Source organism: Salmo salar, chromosome 07 (genome assembly GCF_965601325.2).
Source record: "Salmo salar chromosome 07, fSalSal1, whole genome shotgun sequence".
Taxonomy (NCBI): domain Eukaryota; kingdom Metazoa; phylum Chordata; class Actinopteri; order Salmoniformes; family Salmonidae; genus Salmo; species Salmo salar.
The window spans coordinates 71,506,427-71,519,730 of NC_138297.1; the positions used below are offsets into that span (position 1 = coordinate 71,506,427).

The 13,304-nt window shown below is 42.4% G+C and overlaps 1 protein-coding gene across 1 annotated transcript in view; it reads left to right on the forward strand.

The window, feature by feature from the left end:
- The window catches only part of LOC145880078 (inner nuclear membrane protein Man1), a 43,323-nt gene that overhangs the window by 18,366 nt on the left and 11,653 nt on the right, over positions 1-13,304 (forward strand). The window contains exons 6-8 of the mRNA XM_082978038.1: positions 7,969-8,173; positions 10,965-11,143; positions 12,882-12,963. Of these exons, the coding sequence (XP_082834164.1) occupies positions 7,969-8,173; positions 10,965-11,143; positions 12,882-12,963 (466 nt within the window). The remainder of the gene's footprint in view (positions 1-7,968; positions 8,174-10,964; positions 11,144-12,881; positions 12,964-13,304) is intronic.

Below are 13,304 nucleotides of genomic sequence, written 5' to 3' on the forward strand. Positions count from 1 at the left end.
CTTCTCTCTTCTTTACAGTCATCCACAGGGTGCAGTTCATCCTAACAGGTTAGACATGTCTTCTCTCCTCTTTACAGTCATCCACAGGGTGCTGTTCATCCTAACAGGTTAGACATGTCTTCTCTCCTCTTCTTTACAGTCATCCACAGGGTGCTGTTCATCCTAACAGGTTAGACATGTCTTCTCTCCTCTTTACAGTCATCCACAGGGTGCTGTTCATCCTAACAGGTTAGACATGTCTTCTCTCCTCTTTACAGTCATCCACAGGGTGCTGTTCATCCTAACAGATTAGACATGTCTTCTCTCCTCTTCTTTACAGTCATCCACAGGGTGCTGTTCATCCTAACAGGTTAGACATGTCTTCTCTCCTCTTCTTTACAGTCATCCACAGGGTGCTGTTCATCCTAACAGGTTAGACATGTCTTCTCTCCTCTTTACAGTCATCCACAGGGTGCTGTTCATCCTAACAGGTTAGACATGTCTTCTCTCCTCTTTACAGTCATCCACAGGGTGCTGTTCATCCTAACAGGTTAGACATGTCTTCTCTCCTCTTTACAGTCATCCACAGGGTGCAGTTCATCCTAACAGGTTAGACATGTCTTCTCTCCTCTTTACAGTCATCCACAGGGTGCAGTTCATCCTAACAGGTTAGACATGTCTTCTTTCACAACAAACTCCACCCTAGGAATCAACTAGAAAGGGGATTTGTTGAAAGGAAACGGGGTGTATATATGAGAGGCATTCAAAGTGACATGTCACTAATAATGTGTTCAGTTTTTAAATGAGCAGCTAATCTCTTCCTGTAAGTATTTCTCTCTCTCTCTCTCTCTCTCTCTCTCTCTCTCTCTCTCTCTCTCTCTGTCTCTATCTCTGTCTCTCTCTGTCTCTCTCTGTCTCTCTCTGTCTCTCTCTGTCTCTCTCTGTCTCTCTCTCTCTCTCTGTCTCTGTCTCTGTCTCTGTCTCTGTCTCTGTCTCTCTCTCTCTCTCTCTCTGTCTCTCTCTCTCTCTCTCTGTCTCTCTCTCTCTGTCTCTCTCTCTCTCTCTCTCTCTCTAGTGATTGGTCTGGTGTGAGGTGTATTCTACTATATGTAGTATCTAATCTAACCTCTCTCTCTCTAGTGATTGGTCTGGTGTGAGGTATATTCTACTATATGTAGTATCTAACCTCTCTCTCTCTAGTGATTGGTCTGGTGTGAGGTGTATTCTACTATATGTAGTATCTAACCTAACCTCTCTCTCTCTCTCTAGTGATTGGTCTGGTGTGAGGTGTATTCTACTATATGTAGTATCTAACCTCTCTCTCTCTCTCTAGTGATTGGTCTGGTGTGAGGTATATTCTACTATATGTAGTATCTAACCTCTCTCTCTCTCTCTAGTGATTGGTCTGGTGTGAGGTGTATTCTACTATATGTAGTATCTAATCTAACCTCTCTCTCTCTCTCTAGTGATTGGTCTGGTGTGAGGTGTATTCTACTATATGTAGTATCTAATCTAACCTCTCTCTCTCTAGTGATTGGTCTGGTGTGAGGTGTATTCTACTATATGTAGTATCTAATCTAACCTCTCTCTCTCTCTAGTGATTGGTCTGGTGTGGGGTGTATTCTACTATATGTAGTATCTAATCTAACCTCTCTCTCTCTCTCTAGTGATTGGTCTGGTGTGAGGTGTATTCTACTATATGTAGTATCTAATCTAACCTCTCTCTCTAGTGATTGGTCTGGTGTGAGGTGTATTCTACTATATGTAGTATCTAATCTAACCTCTCTCTCTCTAGTGATTGGTCTGGTGTGAGGTGTATTCTACTATATGTAGTATCTAATCTAACCTCTCTCTCTCTAGTGATTGGTCTGGTGTGAGGTGTATTCTACTATATGTAGTATCTAATCTAACCTCTCTCTCTCTCTCTAGTGATTGGTCTGGTGTGAGGTGTATTCTACTATATGTAGTATCTAATCTAACCTCTCTCTCTCTAGTGATTGGTCTGGTGTGGGGTGTATTCTACTATATGTAGTATCTAATCTAACCTCTCTCTCTCTCTCTAGTGATTGGTCTGGTGTGAGGTGTATTCTACTATATGTAGTATCTAATCTAACCTCTCTCTCTCTAGTGATTGGTCTGGTGTGAGGTGTATTCTACTATATGTAGTATCTAATCTAACCTCTCTCTCTCTAGTGATTGGTCTGGTGTGAGGTGTATTCTACTATATGTAGTATCTAATCTAACCTCTCTCTCTCTAGTGATTGGTCTGGTGTGAGGTGTATTCTACTATATGTAGTATCTAATCTAACCTCTCTCTCTCTAGTGATTGGTCTGGTGTGAGGTGTATTCTACTATATGTAGTATCTAATCTAACCTCTCTCTCTCTCTAGTGATTGGTCTGGTGTGAGGTGTATTCTACTATATGTAGTATCTAACCTAACCTCTCTCTCTCTCTAGTGATTGGTCTGGTGTGAGGTGTATTCTACTATATGTAGTATCTAATCTAACCTCTCTCTCTTCTCTAGTGATTGGTCTGGTGTGAGGTGTATTCTACTATATGTAGTATCTAATCTAACCTCTCTCTAGTGATTGGTCTGGTGTGAGGTGTATTCTACTATATGTAGTATCTAATCTAACCTCTCTCTCTCTCTCTAGTGATTGGTCTGGTGTGAGGTGTATTCTACTATATGTAGTATCTAATCTAACCTCTCTCTCTAGTGATTGGTCTGGTGTGAGGTGTATTCTACTATATGTAGTATCTAATCTAACCTCTCTCTCTCTCTAGTTATTGGTCTGGTGTGAGGTGTATTCTACTATATGTAGTATCTAATCTAACCTCTCTCTCTAGTGATTGGTCTGGTGTGAGGTGTATTCTACTATATGTAGTATCTAATCTAACCTCTCTCTCTCTAGTGATTGGTCTGGTGTGAGGTGTATTCTACTATATGTAGTATCTAATCTAACCTCTCTCTCTAGTGATTGGTCTGGTGTGAGGTGTATTCTACTATATGTAGTATCTAATCTAACCTCTCTCTCTCTCTAGTGATTGGTCTGGTGTGGGGTGTATTCTACTATATGTAGTATCTAATCTAACCTCTCTCTCTCTAGTGATTGGTCTGGTGTGAGGTGTATTCTACTATATGTAGTATACTAACCTCTCTCTCTCTAGTGATTGGTCTGGTGTGAGGTGTATTCTACTATATGTAGTATCTAATCTAACCTCTCTCTCTCTAGTGATTGGTCTGGTGTGAGGTGTATTCTACTATATGTAGTATCTAATCTAACCTCTCTCTCTCTCTAGTGATTGGTCTGGTGTGAGGTGTATTCTACTATATGTAGTATCTAATCTAACCTCTCTCTCTCTAGTGATTGGTCTGGTGTGAGGTGTATTCTACTATATGTAGTATCTAATCTAACCTCTCTCTCTAGTGATTGGTCTGGTGTGAGGTGTATTCTACTATATGTAGTATCTAATCTAACCTCTCTCTCTCTAGTGATTGGTCTGGTGTGAGGTGTATTCTACTATATGTAGTATCTAATCTAACCTCTCTCTCTCTAGTGATTGGTCTGGTGTGAGGTGTATTCTACTATATGTAGTATCTAATCTAACCTCTCTCTCTCTCTCTAGTGATTGGTCTGGTGTGAGGTATATTCTACTATATGTAGTATCTAATCTAACCTCTCTCTCTCTCTAGTGATTGGTCTGGTGTGAGGTGTATTCTACTATATGTAGTATCTAATCTAACCTCTCTCTCTCTCTCTAGTGATTGGTCTGGTGTGAGGTGTATTCTACTATATGTAGTATCTAATCTAACCTCTCTCTCTCTAGTGATTGGTCTGGTGTGAGGTGTATTCTACTATATGTAGTATCTAATCTAACCTCTCTCTCTCTCTCTAGTGATTGGTCTGGTGTGAGGTGTATTCTACTATATGTAGTATCTAATCTAACCTCTCTCTTCTAGTGATTGGTCTGGTGTGAGGTGTATTCTACTATATGTAGTATCTAATCTAACCTCTCTCTCTCTCTCTAGTGATTGGTCTGGTGTGAGGTGTATTCTACTATATGTAGTATCTAATCTAACCTCTCTCTCTCTCTAGTGATTGGTCTGGTGTGAGGTGTATTCTACTATATGTAGTATCTAACCTCTCTCTCTCTAGTGATTGGGTCTGGTGTGAGGTGTATTCTACTATATGTAGTATCTAATCTAACCTCTCTCTCTCTAGTGATTGGTCTGGTGTGGGGTGTATTCTACTATATGTAGTATCTAATCTAACCTCTCTCTCTCTAGTGATTGGTCTGGTGTGAGGTGTATTCTACTATATGTAGTATCTAATCTAACCTCTCTCTCTCTAGTGATTGGTCTGGTGTGGGGTGTATTCTACTATATGTAGTATCTAATCTAACCTCTCTCTCTCTCTCTAGTGATTGGTCTGGTGTGAGGTGTATTCTACTATATGTAGTATCTAATCTAACCTCTCTCTCTCTCTCTAGTGATTGGTCTGGTGTGAGGTGTATTCTACTATATGTAGTATCTAATCTAACCTCTCTCTCTCTAGTGATTGGTCTGGTGTGAGGTGTATTCTACTATATGTAGTATCTAATCTAACCTCTCTCTCTCTAGTGATTGGTCTGGTGTGGGGTGTATTCTACTATATGTAGTATCTAATCTAACCTCTCTCTCTCTCTCTAGTGATTGGTCTGGTGTGAGGTGTATTCTACTATATGTAGTATCTAATCTAACCTCTCTCTCTCTAGTGATTGGTCTGGTGTGAGGTGTATTCTACTATATGTAGTATCTAATCTAACCTCTCTCTCTCTAGTGATTGGTCTGGTGTGAGGTGTATTCTACTATATGTAGTATCTAATCTAACCTCTCTCTCTAGTGATTGGTCTGGTGTGAGGTGTATTCTACTATATGTAGTATCTAATCTAACCTCTCTCTAGTGATTGGTCTGGTGTGAGGTGTATTCTACTATATGTAGTATCTAATCTAACCTCTCTCTCTCTAGTGATTGGTCTGGTGTGAGGTATATTCTACTATATGTAGTATCTAATCTAACCTCTCTCTCTCTCTAGTGATTGGTCTGGTGTGAGGTGTATTCTACTATATGTAGTATCTAATCTAACCTCTCTCTCTCTCTCTAGTGATTGGTCTGGTGTGAGGTGTATTCTACTATATGTAGTATCTAACCTCTCTCTCTCTAGTGATTGGTCTGGTGTGAGGTGTATTCTACTATATGTAGTATCTAATCTAACCTCTCTCTCTCTCTCTAGTGATTGGTCTGGTGTGAGGTGTATTCTACTATATGTAGTATCTAATCTAACCTCTCTCTCTCTAGTGATTGGTCTGGTGTGAGGTGTATTCTACTATATGTAGTATCTAATCTAACCTCTCTCTCTCTCTCTAGTGATTGGTCTGGTGTGAGGTGTATTCTACTATATGTAGTATCTAATCTAACCTCTCTCTCTCTAGTGATTGGTCTGGTGTGGGGTGTATTCTACTATATGTAGTATCTAACCTAACCTCTCTCTCTCTCTCTAGTGATTGGTCTGGTGTGAGGTGTATTCTACTATATGTAGTATCTAATCTAACCTCTCTCTCTCTCTCTAGTGATTGGTCTGGTGTGAGGTGTATTCTACTATATGTAGTATCTAATCTAACCTCTCTCTCTCTAGTGATTGGTCTGGTGTGAGGTGTATTCTACTATATGTAGTATCTAATCTAACCTCTCTTCTCTCTCTAGTGATTGGTCTGGTGTGAGGTGTATTCTACTATATGTAGTATCTAATCTAACCTCTCTCTCTAGTGATTGGTCTGGTGTGAGGTGTATTCTACTATATGTAGTATCTAATCTAACCTCTCTCTCTCTCTCTAGTGATTGGTCTGGTGTGAGGTGTATTCTACTATATGTAGTATCTAATCTAACCTCTCTCTCTCTCTCTAGTGATTGGTCTGGTGTGAGGTGTATTCTACTATATGTAGTATCTAATCTAACCTCTCTCTCTCTAGTGATTGGTCTGGTGTGAGGTGTATTCTACTATATGTAGTATCTAATCTAACCTCTCTCTCTCTCTAGTGATTGGTCTGGTGTGAGGTGTATTCTACTATATGTAGTATCTAATCTAACCTCTCTCTCTCTAGTGATTGGTCTGGTGTGAGGTGTATTCTACTATATGTAGTATCTAATCTAACCTCTCTCTCTCTAGTGATTGGTCTGGTGTGAGGTGTATTCTACTATATGTAGTATCTAATCTAACCCTCTCTCTCTCTAGTGATTGGTCTGGTGTGAGGTGTATTCTACTATATGTAGTATCTAATCTAACCTCTCTCTCTCTAGTGATTGGTCTGGTGTGAGGTGTATTCTACTATATGTAGTATCTAATCTAACCCCTCTCTCTCTCTAGTGATTGGTCTGGTGTGAGGTGTATTCTACTATATGTAGTATCTAACCTCTCTCTCTCTCTAGTGATTGGTCTGGTGTGAGGTGTATTCTACTATATGTAGTATCTAACCTCTCTCGCTCTCTAGTGATTGGTCTGGTGTGAGGTGTATTCTACTATATGTAGTATCTAACCTCTCTCTCTCTCTAGTGATTGGTCTGGTGTGAGGTGTATTCTACTATATGTAGTATCTAATCTAACCCTCTCTCTCTCTCTCTAGTGATTGGTCTGGTGTGAGGTGTATTCTACTATATGTAGTATCTAATCTAACCTCTCTCTCTCTCTCTAGTGATTGGTCTGGTGTGAGGTGTATTCTACTATATGTAGTATCTAATCTAACCTCTCTCTCTCTCTAGTGATTGGTCTGGTGTGAGGTGTATTCTACTATATGTAGTATCTAATCTAACCTCTCTCTCTCTAGTGATTGGTCTGGTGTGAGGTGTATTCTACTATATGTAGTATCTAACCTCTCTCTCTCTCTCTAGTGATTGGTCTGGTGTGAGGTGTATTCTACTATATGTAGTATCTAATCTAACCCCTCTCTCTCTCTCTCTAGTGATTGGTCTGGTGTGAGGTGTATTCTACTATATGTAGTATCTAATCTAACCCCTCTCTCTCTCTCTCTAGTGATTGGTCTGGTGTGAGGTGTATTCTACTATATGTAGTATCTAATCTAACTCTCTCTCTCTAGTGATTGGTCTGGTGTGAGGTGTATTCTACTATATGTAGTATCTAATCTAACCCCTCTCTCTCTCTCTCTAGTGATTGGTCTGGTGTGAGGTGTATTCTACTATATGTAGTATCTAATCTAACCTCTCTCTCTCTCTCTAGTGATTGGTCTGGTGTGAGGTGTATTCTACTATATGTAGTATCTAACCTCTCTCTCTCTAGTGATTGGTCTGGTGTGAGGTGTATTCTACTATATGTAGTATCTAACCTCTCTCTCTCTAGTGATTGGTCTGGTGTGAGGTGTATTCTACTATATGTAGTATCTAACCTCTCTCTCTCTAGTGATTGGTCTGGTGTGAGGTGTATTCTACTATATGTAGTATCTAATCTAACCTCTCTCTCTAGTGATTGGTCTGGTGTGAGGTGTATTCTACTATATGTAGTATCTAATCTAACCTCTCTCTCTCTCTCTAGTGATTGGTCCTGGTGTGAGGTGTATTCTACTATATGTAGTATCTAACCTCTCTCTCTCTAGTGATTGGTCTGGTGTGAGGTATATTCTACTATATGTAGTATCTAATCTAACCTCTCTCCTCTAGTGATTGGTCTGGTGTGAGGTGTATTCTACTATATGTAGTATCTAATCTAACCCTCTCTCTCTCTCTAGTGATTGGTCTGGTGTGAGGTGTATTCTACTATATGTAGTATCTAATCTAACCTCTCTCTCTCTCTCTAGTGATTGGTCTGGTGTGAGGTGTATTCTACTATATGTAGTATCTAATCTAACCTCTCTCTCTCTCTCTCTAGTGATTGGTCTGGTGTGAGGTGTATTCTACTATATGTAGTATCTAATCTAACCTCTCTCTCTCTCTCTCTAGTGATTGGTCTGGCGTGGGGTGTATTCTACTATTTGAAGTATCGTTGGAGGACAGAGGAAGAGGAGACCAGGCAGATGTATGACATGGTGGAGAGAATCATAGGTGTTCTGAGGATCCACAACGCGTCGTGTCAGGAGAACAATGACCTCCAGCCCTACCTGCCCATCCCTCACGTCAGAGACTCCCTGGTTCAACCCCAGGACAGGTCAGTACTAACCTCCTACCTGCCCATCCCTCACGTCAGAGACTCCCTGGTTCAACCCCAGGACAGGTCAGTACTAACCTCCTACCTGCCCATCCCTCACGTCAGAGACTCCCTGGTTCAACCCCAGGACAGGTCAGTACTAACCTCCTACCTGCCCATCCCTCACGTCAGAGACTCCCTGGTTCAACCCCAGGACAGGTCAGTACTAACCTCCTACCTGCCAATCCCTCACGTCAGAGACTCCCTGGTTCAACCCCAGGACAGGTCAGTACTAACCTCCTACCTGCCCATCCCTCACGTCAGAGACTCCCTGGTTCAACCCCAGGACAGGTCAGTACTAACCTCCTACCTGCCCATCCCTCACGTCAGAGACTCCCTGGTTCAACCCCAGGACAGGTCAGTACTAACCTCCTACCTGCCCATCCCTCACGTCAGAGACTCCCTGGTTCAACCCCAGGACAGGTCAGTACTAACCTCCTACCTGCCCATCCCTCACGTCAGAGACTCCCTGGTTCAACCCCAGGACAGGTCAGTACTAACCTCCTACCTGCCCATCCCTCACGTCAGAGACTCCCTGGTTCAACCCCAGGACAGGTCAGTACTAACCTCCTACCTGCCCATCCCTCACGTCAGAGACTCCCTGGTTCAACCCCAGGACAGGTCAGTACTAACCTCCTACCTGCCCATCCCTCACGTCAGAGACTCCCTGGTTCAACCCCAGGACAGGTCAGTACTAACCTCCTACCTGCCCATCCCTCACGTCAGAGACTCCCTGGTTCAACCCCAGGACAGGTCAGTACTACCCTCCTACCTGCCCATCCCTCACGTCAGAGACTCCCTGGTTCAACCCCAGGACAGGTCAGTACTAACCTCCTACCTGCCCATCCCTCACGTCAGAGACTCCCTGGTTCAACCCCAGGACAGGTCAGTACTAGGGCCCTATAAAATCTGCGTTGAGGAGAATCAACTAAATGTATTGAACTCAGTAGGGAATCAACTAAATGTATTGAACTCAGTAGGGAATCAACTAAATGTATTGAACTCAGTAGGGAATCAACTAAATGTATTGAACTCAGTAGGGAATCAACTAAATGTATTGAACTCAGTAGGGAATCAACTAAATGTATTAAACTCAGTAGGGAATCAACTAAATGTATTAAACTCAGTAGGGAATCAACTAAATGTATTGAACTCAGTAGGGAATCAACTAAATGTATTGAACTCAGTAGGGAATCAACTAAATGTATTGAACTCAGTAGGGAATCAACTAAATGTATTGAACTCAGTAGGGAATCAACTAAATGTATTTTACTCAGTAGGGAATGCATACATTTGCCCAAGTTTATCATAAGACGTGAACAAAATGCATCAATGAGTACTTTTACGTGCACACAAATAATTCGATATTAAGCTGATTTTTATGGCAGTAGACCGAGTATGGCAACAGTGATGTAAACACCTAGCTCTGCTTATCGTAATCGGCGGTGGATAAGTTTTGATCTTATCTGTCTGGGTAAGCATACGCCGCTTTTAAAACAACTGGTTTTCTGAGCAATCTTTCAAATGATTAGGACATGTAAACGGCTTAAATTGGCGTTCCAGCGGTGTGTTTGATCTGTGCCAGCACCGTTACGACAAGCCTTCTTCTTACGAGCGACTGAAGTGTTAGGAACAACTGAAAGAATGCACGTTAGAAATAGGTTTCACATACCAACTTTGTATGTCCGAACTCCGATAGTCTTCTCCAAAAATAACATGGTCACTGCGGTTGGACGACAATTCTGATTGGTTCTGCATTTATTTAATAAGTCACATCTGAAATCAGGCTTCCTGATGGGTCTATGGAAACAGGATTATTAGGCAAATCGTACTTCTTGCAAAGCATGTAAATGTTTTAAACTATTATATTAACCTGACTATGCACAATAATTGTGTTGTGTGCGTGTAACCGTTCTCAGTGAATTTTGTATTTTCAGGCAACGGCACAGGAATGCCCCTGTCTGTGTGTTTGCGCGTTTGTGTAGCTGTTAGCGATGATGCTAATAAAATGAAAACAGTCTTTTGGTAGATGGAAATGCTTTCCCAAAAAGCTCAATTAAATGTTAACTACAAAGTAGCCTTTCTGGCAGAATGATGTCATCATTTATTTGCATCAATCTAGTGGCCATTTTGTTTTGCAAACTCTGCCATCACATGAGCGCTACAGAAACATCGCTGGCCAAACAAGGGTCTCTGGCTGGTTCACAGGGGAATTAAAGGGTAACTACACCAAAATATCTACAATTCCCAGACTTCAAAAATGGACTCCTGATGTGATTTTTAAGCACTGTTTTGGACTTAGAACATCCAATATTGTTTTTTTTTCTATAAATAAAAAGTGTGATCTTAGAACACTGGAGAAAAACCTGGGAAAACTAGATGGAGCAAATGGAATTTGGGGAAAGAAACAAAATGGAATCAGGCAAAAATATTTCCAGATTTTATAGGGCCCTACAGTGCAGAACCACCTTCGACTTCCAACAGAACTACCACCACACGTCATTGTTTGTGTCGATCAGCTAAATGGTTACAGAAATGCTTCTTGAAGTCTATAAGCTGTATGGATCTCAGGGACTTTAAGAAGCCGTGGTCATTTTTACTAAACTGCTCTGTTGTGTTTAGGGCAGATTCTGTTGTTTAGTCCCCTGAGGAGCAACGTTTCAGGGAACAAATCACATCTTGTTCAGTTTAACTGGGTTTTCCTATCATGTCAGAGAGACTAGCTATGTTTGTTTCTATTCTACCATTCCAGAAAGAAGCTGAAGAAGGTTTGGGACCGGGCTGTGACCTTCCTCTCAGCCAATGAGAGCCGTATCAGGACAGAGTCTCAGCGGATTGGTGGAGCTGACTTCCTGGTGTGGCGGTGGCTCCAGCCCTCTCTGAGCTGCGACCAGATCTCACTCATTCCCTCTAAAGTCTGGCAGGGCAAAGGTAACTAACCTGTCCCCATTCCTAGTGTGCTCCCATATGGTACCCTGTTCCCTATATAACCTTTGACCCCAGAGCCCTGCCATTTGGAAACGCAGGCCTAGTCTCTCGTAACTGGTAAAGAGTTGGTTATGGATTCCAAGAGTGGGATCTACCTTATGTGCAACATGTAGGTTGTACATGGAGTTTGGTCGATATCAAAGTGTATTGTATTAAATAGACCAATGCATTGGACTCTAACAAACAACATGTACTGTAATATGCAAATACACTAATTATACAAAAGTATGTGGACACCCCTTCAAATTAGTGGATTCGGCTATATCAGCCACACCCGTTTCTGACGGGTGTATAAAATCGAGCACACAGCCATGCAATCTCCACAGACAAACATTGGCAGTAGAATGTGGCACCGTCATAGGATGCCACCTTTCCAGCAAGTAAGTTCGTCAAATTTCTGCCCTGCTAGAGCTTCCCCGGTCAACCGTAAGTGCTGTTATTGTGCAGTGGAAACGTCTAGGAGCAACAACGGCTCAGCTGGGAAGTGGTAGGCCACACAAGCTCACAGAACAGGACTGCCGAGTGCTGAAGCGGGTAAAAATCGTCTGTCCTCGGTTGCAACACTCCACTACTGAGTTCCAAACTGCCTCTGGAAGCTACTTCAGCACCAGAACTGTTCGTCAGGAGCTTCATGAAATGGGTTTCCAGGGCCGAGCCATTGGACTCTGGGGCAGTGGAAACGCGTTCTCTGGAGTGATGAATCACGCTTCACCATCTGGCTGTCCGACGGACGAATCTGGGTTTGGCAGATGCCAGGAGAACACTACCTGCCCCAATGCATAGTGCCAACTGTACATTTTGGTGGAGGAATAATGGTCTGGGGCTGTTTTTCATGGTTCGGGCTTCTTAGTTCCCATGAAGGGAAATCTTAACACAACAGCATACAATTACATTCTAGACGATTCTGTGCTTCCTACTTTGTGGCAACAGTTTGGGGAAGGCCCTTTCCTGTTTCAGCATGACACAAATTGAGGTCCATACGAAAATGGTTTGTCGAGATCGTTGTGGAAGAACTTAACTGGCCTGCACAGAGCCCTGACCTCAACCCCATGAAACACCTTTGGGATGAATTGGAACGCCGACTGCGAGCCAGGCCTAACCTCCCAATATCAGTGCTCGACCTCACTAACGCTCTTGTGGCTGAATGGAAGCAAGTCCCCCTGCAGCAATGTTCCAACATCTAGTGGAAAGCCTTCCCAGAAGAGTGGAGGCTGTTATAGCAGCAATGTTCCAACATCTAGTGGAAAGCCTTCCCAGAAGAGTGGAGGCTGTTATAGCAGCAATGTTCCAACATCTAGTGGAAAGCCTTACCAGAAGAGTGGAGGCTGTTATAGCACCAATGTTCCAACATCTAGTGGAAAGCCTTCCCAGAAGAGTGGAGGCTGTTATAGCAGCAATGTACCAACATCTAGTGGAAAGCCTTCCCAGAAGAGTGGAGGCTGTTATAGCAGCAATGTACCAACATCTAGTGGAAAGCCTTCCCAGAAGAGTGGAGGCTGTTATAGCAGCAATGTTCCAACATCTAGTGGAAAGCCGGTGCAGGTGTCCACATACTTTTGGTCATGTAGTTTATGTCAGAAATAAGAAAATATTTCTTCCCTGCTGTTATACTGTCCATCTAACACATTTCCTGTCTCTCTCCATCGAATGTCTCTTTCCTGTCTGTCTCTTCTCCTCTCAGCATTCCCTCTGGACAGGAGGAACTCTCCTCCCAACAGTTTAACACCATGTCTGAAGATCAGAAACATGTTTGATCCAGTCATGTGAGTACCAGAGGGTATTACTAAGTAAATGTGTTCACCATCAATCTTTAGGTTTCTGTTGGGGTTAGGGATGAGCATGTACTTGTCAGGGGATTAAAAGTCTCTCTTTGCATGTCGGTATCAGCAGACTCTCTTAGATGTTGATGTTGACGTCGGCGGGCTCTCTCTTAGATGTGGATGTAAATTGTATGGGCTAGAAGAGTCTGATATAGTCCAGTGATGGAACACCTATTCCAGTGGAATGACACCTGTGGTAGGCCACGTGTACTGTCCTATCCTACCTGTGTGTTCTTGACTACCAGGTTAGAGGTGGGTTACGACTTCTAGATGACATCTGACCC